A 16,329-nucleotide genomic window follows, 5' to 3' on the forward strand; every position below is an offset into this window, starting at 1 on the left:
CTCTGCCTAAGGCTGCAGCTCCTGTCTGGGCCTCTCTGGCAGCCCTGGTTCTCACCTGTTCTGGTAACCTTCCCTTTTCTGGCCCCTTCAGGGGTGCTGGCCTCCTGAAGCTGGTCCCAGGGTGCAGCTTGTCGGGTCCTTTAATCCTTCCCTTTTCTGCAGAGCCCCTTCATAAAGCTTTCTTGGCTTCCTCCTTGGACGAGCCACCTGCTCCCTGCTGCCACCCTGTTTAGCCATTAGCAGTCATCGTACCACCAGTATTTCCTCTCTGTAGACTTCTCTACCTTTAAGACTCCAAATATCACCTCTTCCTGGTCAAGTCTTTCCGTAGGCTCCCCCATAAAGCTGGTGACATCATTCTCTGTGCACACAACAGCACTTTGTCCCCAACTCTGCCATGGGACTCACCAAGCTTTGCTGAACTTTCTGCCTTGACCCTCCTGTCTCCCCACAAGACTGTGTGTGGCCCAGACACAGGTCTGGGATGTGAATGTGGTGGTAGAGTCAAAGAACCTCTTCTCCAACTCGGTCTGCACCTCTGTGTGCCTTAGTTGCCTTATCTGTAAAATGGGGACAAACATCTCTTTTGAAAATGAGATTTAATATAGTAAAAACACACAAAATTGATCATCTTAATCATTTTTAGGTGTGAAGTTCAGTAGTATTATCTCTACTTTTTTGTGAAACAGATCTCCAGAACATCTTCATCTTGTAAAACTGAAACATTATACCCACTAAACAGCTTCCCCTTCTTCTCTCTCCCAGCCTCTGGTAATCACTATTCTAATGTCTGCTCCTACAAATTTCAGTACTTTAAGTACCTCATATAAGTGGAATAATACAGTATTTGTCTTTTTGTGGACTGGCATATTTCACTTAGCCTAATGTCATTGATGTTCATCTATGTTGTTGCATGTGAGAGGTTTTTCTTCGTTTTTGAGGCTGAATAATATTCCATTGCATGTATATATCACATTTTGTTTATCTTCTTATCTATTAATGGACATATGGTACTTTCACCTCTTGGCTATCATGAATAATGCTGCTGTGAACACGGTTATGCATGTATCTCTCGGAGATACTGCTTTCCATACTTTCCGATATATATCTAGAAGAGGGATTATTGGAATATATGAAATTCTATGTATAAATTTTTTAAGGAGAAGATTAAAGAATTTTATGATGTTTAATTCTATTGTAACCTCTCATTGGTACAGTTATGCTGCTGGTGGAAGTAGAAATTGGCATCCCCTTTCTGACAGGCAAGTTGACTGCATATGTAAATATCCTTAAAACTATTCATGCCATTTGTCTCCCTTCTTAATGAGTTAATCACAAGAAAAAATCATGTATGTGGATAAGGACTCTATACAGCAATGTTCACTGCAATCTAAATGACCATAGTTAAATGAAACATGGTAACGTGTGCAATGGGATAGTACACAGCTATTTGGAAAAGATGTTTTGATACATTCTTCATGTAATGGAAATGATTCTGATATAGTATTTGACAAAAAAGTAATATATATAATGATGCCTACAATATGATCTAAACATTTATAGAAAAATGCACGAAAAAGTTAACTTTTAAAACTGACTGGTGAACTTATTGATTTTTTTATTTATATCTTCTTCGCACATTAATGTGTGATGCATTTTCAAAAATTTCCAAATGGGTTTGTATCACTTTAATTGTCAGGAAAATACAAAACAAAAATTTCATATTTACCAAAAAAAATGTGATTTAATCACTATGAGAGATTAATAACTGTTTTTAGTATTAATTTAATGAGTTAATAATTATGAAGAGTTTAGAACAGTGCCTGGCAAGTAATAAGTCCTGTGTTGGTTACATAAAAATAAGTGAGAATAAATGGATATAAATTCTATATCCTCAGCAGTGGACAGCAAGTGGCCCTCTGTAGATGTTAGTGGGATCAATAGATCCAGCCACACTTCTTCCCAGGCCTTCAGAGTGTACATCCCAGATAGGGGCTTTATTTGACTCTTGTTTTCTTATTATCCATCTTTTCCTTCCTGTCTTCTTTCCTTTCTTCCTTCCTTCCTTCCTTTCCTTTCCTTTTCTTTCTCCTTCCCTCCTCCCTCCCTCCTTCCTTTCCTCCCTCCCTCCCTCCATCCCTCCTTCCTTCCTTCCTTTCTTTCTTCCTTCTTAGACCAGGTCTCACTCTGTCACCCAAGCTGGAGTGCAGTGGTGTGACCACAGCTCACTGCAGCCTCAACCTCCCATGCTCAATTGATTCTCCTGCCCCAGCCCCCCTAGTAGCTGGCACTACAGGAGCATAGCACAAAACCTGGCTAATTTCTGTATTTTTTGTAGAGATGGGGGTCTTGCTATGCTTCCCAGGCTGATCTCAAACTCCTGGGCTCAAGCGATCCTCCCACCTCAGCCTCCCAAACTGCTGGGATTACAGGCATGAGCCACCACACCTGACTTATTTTCTTTTTCTGGAACCACTTTATTGAGGTATGCCTGACATGTAAAATGCTGTATATATTTAGTGTCTACAACCTGATGAGTTTGGGGATATATGTGCACATGTGAAAGCATTGCCACCATCAAGGCCATAGACAGTGCCCTTTATCTTTTCAGAGGCTCTTGTCACATCAGCTAGTCTGCAGCATTTCACCCAGTGTCTGGCACAGCAATTACACGCTCCTTCTTGTTTTCCTTCCTCACTTGCTGCTCCTGAGTCTCCTCTCCATCTGCACCATCTCTCTAAGGGACCTCATCCGTCTCAGGGGTTCAAATACCACTTACACCTCCAAGGACCTACTGAGGCTTATCTCCAGGCCAGACCTACAGCTTCTCAGTCACCTCTCTACCTGAAGGTCTAGCAGGCCTCTCAAACTTACAGCATTCAAAGTGGAACGCTAGGTTTCCACCATCTCCTGCTCTGTCCCCACCAGCCCGTTCCTTCTCCCCAAAATGTGGATTCACTCTTGATGTTTCTCTTTCTACACTCACAACCAATCCATCCGCAAAGCCTGTCAGTTCTTCCTTTAACATGTACCCTGAATCTGACCCATTCTCACTGAGTCAGCCCCTGCCTCTGGCGTGGGCTCCTGCAGGAGCCTCCTGACTCAGGTCCCTCTTCTACTCTTGACCTCTCAGCAGGTTCTCTAGAGAGCAGCCAGAGTAATTCCTTTTAAATGTAGATCATTCACACTCACAAGAAAATCCCAACCTGACCATGTCCTACCAGGCTCCCACTGGCCCTCTGACCCATTTCTCACCATTCTCCGCTCTCCTCTGGGACACACTATTCTATTTGCTGTTCCATACAGGCAGGCACCTGCTTGCCTCAGGGCCTTCGCACTTGCTGTTTCCACTTCGGGGATGCTCTTCTACATGTATCCCTGTGGCTCCTATCCCCACTTCTAGGTCTCTGCTCAGATGTCACCTCTTCAGAGAGGCCCTCCTGACTGTCCACCTTGTGACTATCTCTCTCTCCATCTCAGTTTATTTTTTTCATAGCATTTATCACTACCTGGCATTATACAATACTTTTGTCGATTTACTTTTATCTGTCTTCCCTACTAGAACATGCTGTCTAAGAAAGCAAGGGCTTAGTTTTGGTTTTCAATGCTTAGAGTACTGCCCGGCTTATATTGAGAGCTCAGTCAGTATTTATTGTCTATGTGAATGAATGAATGATTAGCAAATTCCTAGAGAGCAGGGGTTCTTTCTGATCTTATTCGTCGCACCCGGTCCTCAGATGCCTGGCCTTGGGCAGAGTACACCAGCTATGCTCATAAATGTGTGATTTCTGAAGGGGCAATAAATACTTTTAAGCAAATGAGTAACCAGGTTCCTACCATGTGCTGGTGCTGTGAACAGATGAGCAGTCTCCCTTTGAAAGCTGGTTCTCTGAGGGAGAAAACAGTCTCTGACCAAGTCCTGCTCCCCCAAATCCTGGCCCAATGTTGCTACTAGTTTCCGTAAGGGCATGCAAGTGCTTCTGGCAGCCTTGGGGTAACTTCACAAATCAAAAGGAGCCGATGCCTGGAGCCCATTGACTCACACTGGACACTGGCCAGGTTATCAGCTGGAAACAGCGTGGTGACGGTGGGGCCAGAGCACCCAGTACTTTAATTGCTATTTAGTCTTGAATGTCTTGTGAGGTAAGGACTACAAACTCCACCTCACAGCTGAAGAAACTAAAACTTAGGGAGAGTAGGTGGCTTGGCCAAGGTCTTAGCTTTGTAAATTAACATGGCTAAGATTTGATCCCAGTTGTGCTAACTCCAGATAATAAACAGCAGTGAACATTTGTCGAGGGCTCCCTAAGTACCAGGGTATATTTAATTAAGTTCCCCCCAACACATGTAGATCATTTAGCATTCAGGATAACTTTATTAATTGAATACTGTTATCTCTTTTCACAAATAAGAGCACTGGGCACAGAGAGATTAAGTAACTTGCTCAAGGTCACACAGCACTTTCCATTATAACACATTATGTTAACTATTGCCTCCAACAACTAAGGATTCAGATCACAAGCCATTTGCTCCAAAACACTAAGGAAGCGACCCCTACAAAGCAAACAACAGCAAGCTGTAAATTTCTCCCAGCATGTCTGTGTGCCTCCTCTCTATTCTCTGCTGCTTTGTCCTCTCTCCCTAGTTCCTGGATGATCCCCAACCTGGGAGGGGAAGGCTGCGGCTGTCTCCAAGGCAGCAGGGTACAAAGTCCAGCCTGAGCCTTGCTTAGCACATGGCGCCTGCCCTGCCTGCACACAGGAACATTAACAGGTAATGACTCTTGTGATGAGGAAGAGCAGGGCAGAGGAAACATGGAAGTCTGAGGCCCTTTGGAGCCTGTGGGACCTGGAGAAGAGGAACAGGGGCAAACCCAGGGTCTGAGTCAGACAGCAGAGACCCTGGAGGGGATCCTTGCAAAAGAGGCAGAGTAGGTACCCCTCAGAGTAAAGGCAGAAGACCTGATATTATTCCAGGCCAGAGGCAGGACAGTGAAATTCAACCCTGAGTCTTGAGTTGGGGGACGGAAGGTTGAGCTCCTTCAAACTGGGTTGCCTGAAATCTACACTCACAGAATGTCCTTAGCGGCTGAAATTTCTTCTGTCTCTTTGCAACAGAATGTACCAGTGAATGATGTCTCATGCTCCCCTTGGTATTTGCCAGTCCCTAAATTCCTACTGAACTTCCAGCTATCACCCACCCCTTGGAGTAGGACCAGGGATGCCCTAAACCTTGTTTTCAGGAGCCTTCTGCCAGTCTGAGCTGTCCCCTTTGTGCCCCTTACAAAAGCTTAGCCCCAACATGCAGCGCCCAGCCATGGGAAATTACCAGTGTAGGGTCTGCCTCCCACCTCACATCACCAGCAATTTGAGGGCATGGACTGGGTCTGGCTGAGAGGATGCTCAAAACATGCTTATTAAATGAATAACTGACTTCCGGCCCTTGGCCCCAAGCCCCTGTGGCCCCTGCACTGACTGGTTCCTTGGGCTCCTATGGGCCTTTCTATGGGAAGGAAGGGGTTAAGCACTCTGACCTCCCCTGCCTGAGCTCAGCCCTTAGACCTGGAAGAGGTTTGGCTTGGTCTAAAGACACTGCTCCTAGGGGCATGGGAGAGCCTGGGGTCACACAGTTATTAATAGTTAGGTGCTCCTCAGGCAGGGCCTGTGGGGAGCTCCAGAAACCCCTGGCTTCATCCCGAGACTCAGAGGCATCCTAGGGCCTGGTGGGGAGGTCAGCTGGGTCTCTTCGATGTCCCTCTCTGTTCTCAGGGCCTCAGCAGATTCTGCACAGCTTTGGGAATTGTTCTGGAAATGCCCTGTGTGAAATCCAGCCTCTTCCAGTCATGGTCCTTGAGGATCCCACCAGTGAGGCCCCTCACTGGGACACACCAGGGTAGAGACTGCTCTGCCTGAAGGATCTGGCCGCCCAGAGGCAGCTCTCACGCTCTCAGTACCTCCTCCCTTCCTCCCCACCACACCGAGTCAGCGCCAGCTCCTCAGCTACTTCTAAGGCCCAAGCAACGCCCTTAGGCAGGCGGGGACCTCTGAAAAGCTTCTAACGCTTGTTCTGAGGTCAAAAAGCAAAGAGACGTCTGGTTTCCCTTCTCCCAACCCTCACCTCTCAGATACTGCCCCAGACTCTCTCCACATGCCTCAACAGCCCTGAGCTAGGGACACTAGGAAGGGGAGGGGCTTGCCCACAAAGTGGGCACCTCAGAGAAGCGGCCAAAGCTGGAAGGAATTCCAAACCCAGAACCATCTCCGCACCTGGAAGGAGCTGGAGAAAGACTGGCAGAAGATGGATCCGTTTAGCAGTCCCTGAACCCGGAGTCCCCGCGCTCCCTGCCTCACTATACTGGGGATCCCTGCTGCCAGCCAAATGACCCTCGGGTATCCCAGCCCACCCAGAGCCATCAGGGGGCTGGAAAAGGGAGGGGCAGTGCCGGGGTGTCCACCCTCCACCCACCGCGACCAGGACTCCGGAGTCCCAGAAGCCTGGGGCGCCCAGCAGCTCTGACCTTATGCCGGAATTCTCGGGCCACTTTTCGGTCCATGGCTGGGCCAGATCCAGCCGTGTCGTTGCACTACCGGTTCCTTCAGGTGCCCGGCTGCCAGGAGCTAGAAAGAGCTGCAACCGCGACCCGCCCAGCAGCCCTCGGGATCTGGGGGCGGGGCCTGAGCGCGGAGGGGCGGGGCCGGGCCGCTGTGGGGCGGGGCCGCTGCGAGGCTCGAGTGGCCGGTGCTGAGTTGTCACCTCCTACTGAAGCGTGGGAGCAAGTGTGCCTATGGGCCTGTGGTGGCAGGAGCTGGGCTTCGAGGTAGTATTCCTCTTTAAGTGGTACCTGAACACTGCTTTTGAGGACGATGATCGTGGAGACGTAGGGAGGAGGTTTGGAATTTTTTTGTGGGGACCAGAATAGAGAGATCTGGAAACTGCACACGGGTGGGCAGAGGGCGGGGCAATCTGGTCAGTTTTCTCTGGCTACTCCTGTTGAGGCTCATCGCCCTCCTAGACTGTCAGTCCTTGCCACGTGCTCACCTTCAGCGCCTTCTCCTGCACTTTTCCACTAGGGAGAAATCAGTCCTTGTTCTGTAAATTCCTTGGGGGCAGGGCTGGGTTTTACTCTGGGCCACAGGGGTCTGAACCAGTGTGTGTGGGAGTGTCCACCTCAACTGACTTCTTCTCTTACCTTCCCTAGCACCTCCATTCCCAACAAAACAAGACAAAAGAAACCCAAACCCAACACACTCACATATCCACCAAAGCCTGGCAGAGCCTGGCAGTGACATTCTGATCTATGCTGACCTTCACCCAGGGCCCAGATCCTCTAGTTCATTTAATTCAACTCAGCCAACATTTGCTTAACTCCTAGGTCTAGTGCTGGGTGCGAAGACAATAATGAACCAGGCCTGGAAAGGAATGAAAGTAAAGAGGGGCCAGAAAGGGGTGATTAAAACATGTGAATCAGAGGCTGTTAAATATGGCACTTGTGCCTGAACTTGCCCCTGCCCTTGACAGGGCCAAGGAGATGGAGAAGGAAGGGCCAGACTCATACCAGCATCTTGGGTCTCTGGTGTTAGGCTTCCAGGACCTAGATAAGGGGAGCTGGAGGTTGCACAGGCTGCCTCTTTGCTCCTCTGGAAAATTTAGGGCTGAGTAATCTGAATCCAGCCTCCCCTGGGGAGGAGTAGCCACAGGCCAAGAAGAGCAGAGGCTGGGCGTGGACAGGTGCCTAAATTATGATAATAAGCCGGCACTCCTGTCACTCTAGCTCGGGGAGGAGCTTAGGGCCTGGGAGGAGGGGCTGAGGGAGCCCTGGGCCAAGAGAGCAAGAGGGACCTCGGCTGCGGAGTGGAGGCGCGACCCTGCCTTGGCTCGGAGAAGCACCGCCGGAGCCTGGTCTTGTGCTCAAGTCCCCTGGTCCCCTCGCGTCCATGGGGGTCCCGGCGTCTGCGCTCTGCTGGCTGCTTTGTGTCTGGCTGCCCCAGGGTGAGCCGGCGGCCGAGTCCCTCGGTGAGAGGCGTGTGGACTCAGGGAGGTCTCTGGCTTGAGGAAAAAGTAACGTTTAGAGGAACGGGCTGGGGCAGGTTCGAGAGAGAGAGAAAAGAGAGCAGAGGGACCCCCAGAGGAGCGGTCAAGAGAGGAGGGACCCCGAAGGCAAGAGAGGCAGGCCTGTGACAGTGAAGGGAAAGTGTCCCAAGCAAGACTGGGTGCAAGAGACCCGAGGCGAGGATCTAGAGAGAACTGGCGGCCAAGGAGTGACAGGAAAGACGGAGATCCTTGCTGGAGAAGGGTCACCAGGAAGGGAGAGAAAGGATTTGAGAAAGCTGCAGGGAGGGAGAATGGGGGAGCGCCCGGTGGTGTGGGAGAGGCTTTCTAGCAGCTGGGATAGGGTGGTGAGAGGCCCCAACAAAGAGAAGCACAACTCGAGTGGAGAATGATCCCCTCCCCAGTGGCAGCACCGTCTTCGTGGAGCAGCGCAGAGCTGCGGCCAGAGCCAGCCGGGGAACCCAGGTGAGTAGGTGTGAGCTGTGGCAGCCCCACCCACAGCCCCCATCCGTATTTCTGGCATTGGTGACCCCAGGGCTTTAGCACTTAGGGTGGAATAGGCCTGGTGACGGCGGGAGGCATAACCCATCCTGGCCACCGATTCAAGCCAGACTCCGTTTCTACTTCAGCAGCAGCCACCAGGAGGCGGCCATTGCCATGGGGGATGCTGTTACAGTGATGGGAGGCCAGGTAAGGGGGTGCCTGGGAAGGGAGCTTCACTGGGCAGGAGCTCATTTCTGTCTGGATCTGAGGCTGGCAGGGAACTCTGTAGGTTACAGGAGGGGTCTCTGAACTTGTTCAGAAAGGGACAAAAAACTCCTGCTATATGTCTGAGGTCTGCAGATTAACACACCCTTCTATTCCTGCTTTCCTAATCTCTTGGGGGTCTGTAGCCCAGTCTTTTTTTTTTTCTTTCTTTTAGGAGAGGTGGGCACCAGTGCTCTTTCAGGAGGGAGCTGAGCTCTCCCTTCCAGCAGGTAAAAGTAGAAAGATGAACGTTTAGAAGAATGGAGTTTTATTTTCCCTGACTGGCCTACAAAGACCCTCAACCCATACCCGGGGCAGAGCCCCAAGAATGCTACTGATAGGCAAGACAAAAACTAGGCCACTTGGTGGAAGTTGCAAGGAAGGATTGGTCGAGAAGCAGAGCCTGGAACTCTTATCCTTTGGGCCTTTTTTCCTTTTTTCTTTCTTTTTTTTTTTTTTTTTTTTGAGTTAGGGGTCTTGGTCTGTGGCACAGGCTGGAGTGCAGTGGCGCAATCATAGCTCACTGCAGCCTTAACTTCCTGGGCTCAAGTGATCCTCCTGCCTCAGTTACCTGAGTAGCTAGAACTATAGGTGTGTGCCACTGTGCCTGGCTGAATTTCAATTTTTTTTTGGTAGAGACAGAGTCTCACTATGTTGCTCAGGCTGGTCTTGAATTCCTGGCCTCAAGTGATCCTTCTGTGTCAGCCTCCCAAAGTGCTGGGATTAGGCATGAGCCACTGAGCCCAGCCTTTGTCCTTTGAGTCTTGACCATTCTATTGTCCATCTTCCTAGGGCCTTCTGTGTTTGTGGGAGAGGTGGCAGTTTTGTTTTCTCCCTTTGCCAAACTTCTTTGGTCTCTGGATCGGGTGACTCGGGTCTACTTTCTAATCCTGCTCTGCATAAATTTCCCCCACCTGCAGCTAGGTCTCCCAAAGCAGCTGAGCCTCAGCTCAAGTGCCCCAGCAACCAGCTCTAGGGAGCCCCTTGAGGCAGCAGGTTGGGGAGAATCATTTATAACAGCAATGAGTCCTAACTCCAGCCCTTTGGAAATAAACATGAAGGCCCCAAAGTGGAATGAGGGGGGATAGGGTGGGTGTGCTTCTTTTCTGGTGTGGATTTCCTGGATCTCTTATTTCCTCTTTGTCCACTCTTCCAGGCCCAAAGATTTAGAATCACAGTCAAATACAGTTTGAGTTGGAAGGTAATGGAGCCATTCTTTTGTAGGTAGGGATGTTGAGGTGGATGGATGACTTGCAGGGGTCCCACAATGAGCAGGTGGAGCTAAGTCTCCTGGCAGAGCCAGGCCGTGCACTCAGGACTCCAGAAGTCCCTGCGTTTTAGTGGGGGAGATGACCCTTCTCCAAACACTTCATTTCCCTGAGGGCATCCTCCTGTGCAGCTTTCCAGGGTAGGCATCCCTCTTTTCCCGGGGGAAGATGCACCAGTGAGTGGAACAGGCAAGCCAGGCAGGTTTCTCACACTGCTCCTTAGAGCCACAAGGGATTAGAATGGCCTCCCTCTAAGGTGACAGGATTGTGGGGTGGGGGACTGAGGCCCATGTACCAGGGATACTTTGAGGGCTCCTGTTTGGAATGCCCTCTTCAGGAAGTGGGGATGGGCAACCAATCTTCATTTCAGTGCTGTCCCCTCCTGCAGAGCTCAACCACTCTCTAGAGAATTGTTGCACACAGGGGTCCATGAACTTGCATGGGGAAAAATAAAAACACATTGTTATTTATAGGAACCTCAATCCAACTGAAATTCAGCATCCCTTTCAATTATTATTATAGTGTACAAACCACATGAGTATTTGCACTGTTTTGACTGTCACCAATAGACATTACAGATATTTTCCTACCACTTATAGTTGTTGCTGTCTCAAGATATCATTCTGTTCATCAGTACTTCAAAATTTTGGCAGCGATAAGGCCCACTGCTAGATCTTTTATTTAATGTGTTATTAAAGAAGCTCAAATATTCCTAAATTACATTTATTTTTCTTGAGATGGAGTTTCACTTTTGTTGCTCAGGCTGGAGTGAAATGGCGTGATCTCAGCTCACTGCAACCTCTGCCTCCCAGGTTCAGGTGATTCTCCTGCCTCAGCCTCCTAAATAGCTGGGATTACAGGCACCTGCCAACATGCCCAGCTAGTTTTGTATTTTCAGTAGAGATGGGGTTTCTCCATGTTGGTCAGGCTGGTCTTGAACTCCCGACCTCAGCTCATCCACCTGCCTTGGCCTCCCAAAAGTGCTGGGATTACAGGCGTGAGCCACCGCACCTGGCCTAAATTATATGTTTTTATAAAATATTTTCATAAAATGATACTTCACTGTAAGTGATTTCCTTTGAGACCTTATCCTTTATTTTGTGTATTTAAAAACATTCTGAGGTGTCCACATAAGTTTCACTAGATTATCATAAATGATTAAGAGCACCTGATTGATTAACCCCTGAAGACGAATCATTTGGACAGGATTTAAGGAATCCTTTAGAAAATGGCTTTGAGTCTTTGCACTGCAGGTTATCTTATCCTCATAACTCACATATCTCAGAGGCCACATCTGAAGTGAGAGTGAAGTGTGAAGACACAAAGACTGAGTTTAATGACAACTCTCTGGTGGCTACAGGATGGGGTTGTTTCCTGTGACCCAACCCTCTCCTATTTCCTGTAGTCTCTGAGGGCCCGGTGAGATAGATTAGTACCCAGGTGCGAGGCCTGACTCCTGGGGTTGGGCCTGGGTCAGCTGGTAAGGATTGCTAGGGAGAACCTGGGAACCCAAGGCCAAAGTGGGTGAGGACACCAGAACCTGGCAAAGATGTCAGAAAGACCATGAAGATGAAGGGCAGTGCATCAGGGAACCAGCTGCCCTGGCTGTGCCTGCCAGGGTGGGGCCAGGAGCTGGGGTTGGCTTCAGGGACCAAGGGCCGGAATATTTCCTATGTTCCAGTCCTTTGCTGGAGGACTGCAAGGGAGGATGATGTGTGAGGTAAATACCTACAGTGCGATTGCTGGCTTTTTGGCCCTGTGAACAAGCACATAAGCTCCATCAGGGCAGGGACTCTGCCCTGTTCACTGTACCTAGCACAGTGCCTGACACATGGTTCTGGGGATGTTGTAGAAAAAAGGAGGCTGAGCCTCTAAGGGAGGGGAAGTCGACTGTGCCCAGGATGCCGGTACTAGATGACATTAGAGGTCTTGAACTGGGGTTCTGAGAGGGCCAGTGTCCAAGTGGTGACTGAACACCCATGTTGTTAGACAGTCCTGATTTTAGGAGTTCATGTCTGGAGAGACCATGCTCTGGAATTCTGTCTGGAAAATAGGACTTCTTAGCCACCCTTGTCCTGTCTCCTCCTCGGACCTGAGCTGCTAGGGCAGCAGTCCTGACTGGGAGCTGGGTGGTGGGGACAGTGGGTGGTGATCTGTGGGCTGCTGTTTTTGCTGTTCTTGGAAGAGCCGCAGAGGAAGGTTGGGGTGGGGGTGGCTGTGGGGGTGAGATGTTCCCCTGACCTGGGGTGAGGGTCCGCCTTTGTTCCTTAGCTCTTCCTCAGGCTGTTTATCTAGATAAGGGATTGGGTGTGAGGCTGTGGAGGACATGAGGGTTTACTGGGAGGAGGGAAGAGGGGAGGGGATGTGTTCTGGCCATGGGCCTCATGCTCTGCCACAGATGCCACTTGGGAAGGTCAGAGCTAGGCCTTTGTTCCTCTGAGCCCAGGGCAGGCCCAAACACTCTCCTCTGCCTTTCAGAGGCGCCAGGCAAAAAGTGGCTGGGCACTGAGGGCAGGGCTCCTTCCTTTAAGAGATGAACAGGGAGGGCCGTGGCCACCAGGAAGCCAGCCAGGGACCCACCCTGAGGTCAGCCCTCAGTGTGTTCTCTTCCTCCTGTCTTTATAAGCAGCCTGAAGCCCTGGATGCTGTGGCCATGTCTTCCTGGGAAAGGCGGCTCCATCGAGCCAAGTGTGCCCCATCCTGTAAGTGGCACCTTCGCTGTGGCCCGTGGGTTGTGCATGGGAGGGCCCCTGCCCACGTAGAGGCTGAGAGGCAGGTGGGGCTTCCCTCAGGCGTCTGTGACCCCTTTTTTCTGCTCGCGGTCTCCTTCTACCTGCCCCAGCCTTGGCCTCCCTCCATTTTGCGTTCTCCTCCCTGCCTGGAGAGCTTCCTCTCTAGAGTCCTGTTCCTGTGACCACAGCCCGGGACTTCCCTCACAGGCTGACTCCAGTGAGGCTGTGCTTCGTTATCTAGTGGTGCTTTCCCCTCCATCTCACCCTGCTTCTGTGGCTTCTCTCTACTTCCCATGCCATTGCCCTTCATCCTCTGTTTTCTGTAGCTCCCCTACCTGTCCTGCGTCCATGGCTTCCCTCACCTGTCCTGGGTCTGTAGCCTCTCCTCCCACCTGTCCTGTGTCCCCCACCTGTCCTGTGTCCCCCACCTGTCCTGTGTCCCTCACCTGTCCTGTGTCCTCCACCTGTCCTGTGTCCCCACCTGTCCTCTCACATCATGGCTCCTTCCCTCACCACCCTTGCTTTGTTTTGTCTCCTCTTCACCTGTGGCTGTTCTTGCTACAGGCCTCGCCCCTGTTTCCTGGTTCCCCCTGTGGCCTCTTCCTGATCATGTGGAGCAGTGAGGAGGAGCAGCACCAGTAGATCTCTGGGCAGACCCCCTGCTCACCTACATGCTCCTTATTCTCAGTTTCTCCTGCCTTGCTTGCTAGCCAGGAACAGCTCTAGGAACTGAAAGCCCAGGTGGGGCTGGCCTGGGGGCCACCTGATGCATATTGGAGGCAGATGCCCTGCCACCCCACCCCACCTGCCTGCCAGAGATGGGGGCAGGGCTATGGTCAGAGGCACCAGCTTGTGCCCACACTCGGGCTACCTGCTGAGGAATGTTGGGGCTGGGGCTGCCCTGGGGGTCTGGGTCCTGTGAACCCTGAGTGCCCTGCCTCCCTGGGTTCTGCCAATCTCAGCTTGATGGGGCAATGCCTTTGTGTCTCCCATGCAGACTTGTTCTCCTGCTTCAATGGTGGCGAGTGTGTGCACCCGGCCTTCTGTGACTGCAGACGCTTCAATGCCACTGGACCTCGCTGCCAGATGGGTGGGTCTGGGCTCCACCCCAACCCTGGGAAGGACCATGGGTGCAGGGAAAGCTAGAGGAAAGGGGGCAGCACTTCCAGGGCTGGAATCCACCAGCCTCTGGCTTGGCACCCACTGAAGCTACACAGAGAGTTTCTCTTTTCCCTGCTTCAGTGTACAATGCCGGCCCTGAGAGGGACAACATTTGCCGGGCGTGGGGGCAGCACCACGTGGAAACATTTGATGGGCTCTACTACTACCTCGCTGGGAAGGGCAGCTACACGCTGGTGGGGCGCCATGAGCCCGAGGGACAGAGCTTCTCCATCCAGGTGAGGCCTCCCCTGCCCTGCCTGTCCAGGAAGGCTTCATTAGGCCTTGGAGGCTGCACTGGGCTGGGCTCTGCTTGTCATGGTTGGAGAGACTGGCCTCTTCTTCTTTGCATAGCCCCCAGCTTCCGCCCAGGCAGTCTGCACCTGGAAGGAGCTGGGGGCTCCACGGCTCTCGCTTACCCACTCACCCTGGCCATTCGTTTATTGAGCCACTCATTCATCAGGTATTTATTAAGTGCACACTGTACTCTTTTCTGGCATAAGGTTTGGTGTTGGGAGGCCCTGTAGACACAACACAGATATAGTCTTTGTCCTCACAGAACTTATAGTTTAATGAAAAAAGACATCATCTCAGATGACTCATTTCAAGTGCAACTGAGTGCTACTGAGGAGAAACGCCAAATGCTAAAAGAACATGTCCTGTTTATTGGGAAGGATGGTGGCCTGGGAAAGCTTCCTGGAGAAAGTAACATTTAAATTGGGATCTAAGGAATGAGTTGGAGTTAGCCAAGTGAAGAGTAGGAGAGTGTGGGCAGACTTGAGAACATTCTGGGCAAAAAGATCAGTGGGTGCTTTGAAAGAGAATAGTGCCTCAGAGGACACGATGGAGGTCCTGGATGACTCAGTTTAGAGTCACCTCCTCTAAGAAGCCCTCCTGGATCCCCTGACCTTCCAAGCTGGCTGAGGAGCTCCTCACTGGGTAACTCAAAGTTCCACATTATGACTCTGTCATTGTATTTCTCTTACAAAGGTCTGGTTTTGGGTTGTTTTCCTCTGCCAGCTGTGAGCTTTCTGGGCCAGGGGCCATGTCTTTCTGTTTCACAGTGCCTCATTAAGGTTTGTGAAGTATAGGAACACATGTGTGAAAGCCACTATCAGGCAAGCCTGATTTTCATGCCTAGCCCATGTGCTAAACCAGGAGTCACCTCCAGTCACAACTCAATACGCCTCCACCTGGAGGACAGCTCTTTGGAGAACCAGCTCTGTTGGAGGGCACCATGGTCAGTACCTAGTTAGGCTCAAGGGACTGAGGGTGTGGGGAGTCTCCAGTGTTCAGTGTCTCCCTTCTCCCACCCATTCCTGATCCTTCTGTCTCAGGCATGGACCTATGAGCCTGCCCTAGGGACCATGCCCTGGATGGACTGGGAACTGCAACCAATTTCCCTGTCTCTGACTCGGCCTGTCACATAGCAGAGATTTTCATGACCCATCATTTCATGATGGATATGTTACAATTACTTAGACAGATGGGTTGCCATACATTCGTGGGTTACAAAATCAACTTAAACAACCATCATAAAAAATGAGACAAATAAAATAGAAAATATTATAAGAATGCATTACATGATAGGGATAAGTATTATGTTATAAAACTTTCAGTTACATATATTTCTTATTGTGGGTCATGGTCACAAAAGCATGAACATCCTTTAGTTAGACTGTGGGGGAGCTTTCGCAGTTCCCACTTGAAGTGGCTCCAGCTTGCTTAATCACACTGAACAGTAATCTGGTGGAAGGTGCGTTCCTGGGAAGGGTTTCCAAACTTGCCAGGGGTAAGCTTTGGGAAGCTCTCCCTGCAACCCTACCCCGTCTTTTGGGTCTATGGTCTTTGAAGTCTGAGTTCTGTCTGAACAGGGGGCAGAGGAGATGTGTCTGTGTGTGTGTTTGACAGTAGCACGGGGGCTGCATGTGTGCCTATGTGTGTAGGGGAAAGGTACAATCTATACCTGCCAGGGGCATGGGGGAAGGGGAGTATGTATATAGTGTGTGCACTGAGAGTGTCATGTGAGAATTCATGGAGTGTGTATAGATGCGTGTGTTTGTGTTCTGTATGAGTGTGAAATGGTGTGAGTGTGTCTGTTGGCCTTCAATCTGTTGGGGTAGCCTGGGTAGGATAAACAAAAAGGTTCAGAAATAGGGAGATGGCGTGATTGGGAAGAGCCCTGGAATCGAGCCATCCAGACCTGGGCTAGAATCCCAGCTCTGTGATTTCCTAGTTCTGTGTGTGTGCAGTCTTAGTCACTTCATCTCTCTGTGAATCCATTGCCTCCCCTCTGTGATGTATGGGGACCGGGTGAGATCGCAGGGGAAAGGCAGTTGGTGTGCAGGAGATGGGCCATCAGCATTAGTGGAAAC

The 16,329-nt window shown here is 50.5% G+C and overlaps 2 protein-coding genes across 35 annotated transcripts in view; one reads left to right on the plus strand and one right to left on the minus strand.

Moving 5' to 3' along the window:
- USH1C (USH1 protein network component harmonin) overlaps positions 1-6,663 on the minus strand; it is a 50,804-nt gene extending 44,141 nt beyond the window's left edge. For all 34 annotated transcript variants that reach the window (XR_013523339.1, XR_013523338.1, XR_013523337.1 and 31 more), the window contains exon 1: positions 6,518-6,663. Coding sequence is in view for 20 of the 34 variants with exons in the window: in XM_054241460.2 (XP_054097435.1) it covers positions 6,518-6,553 (36 nt within the window). In the remaining 14 variants the exon portion in view is untranslated. The remainder of the gene's footprint in view (positions 1-6,517) is intronic.
- A 1,131-nt stretch (positions 6,664-7,794) lies between these two features.
- Positions 7,795-16,329, plus strand: part of OTOG (otogelin) — a 104,983-nt gene continuing 96,448 nt past the window's right edge. Inside the window, exons 1-6 of the mRNA XM_017977939.4 lie at positions 7,795-8,013; positions 8,454-8,514; positions 8,679-8,739; positions 12,691-12,766; positions 13,794-13,886; positions 14,039-14,193. Of these exons, the coding sequence (XP_017833428.4) occupies positions 7,935-8,013; positions 8,454-8,514; positions 8,679-8,739; positions 12,691-12,766; positions 13,794-13,886; positions 14,039-14,193 (525 nt within the window). The 5' untranslated portion in view covers positions 7,795-7,934. The remainder of the gene's footprint in view (positions 8,014-8,453; positions 8,515-8,678; positions 8,740-12,690; positions 12,767-13,793; positions 13,887-14,038; positions 14,194-16,329) is intronic.

This window comes from Callithrix jacchus, chromosome 10 (genome assembly GCF_049354715.1).
Source record: "Callithrix jacchus isolate 240 chromosome 10, calJac240_pri, whole genome shotgun sequence".
NCBI lineage: Eukaryota > Metazoa > Chordata > Mammalia > Primates > Cebidae > Callithrix > Callithrix jacchus.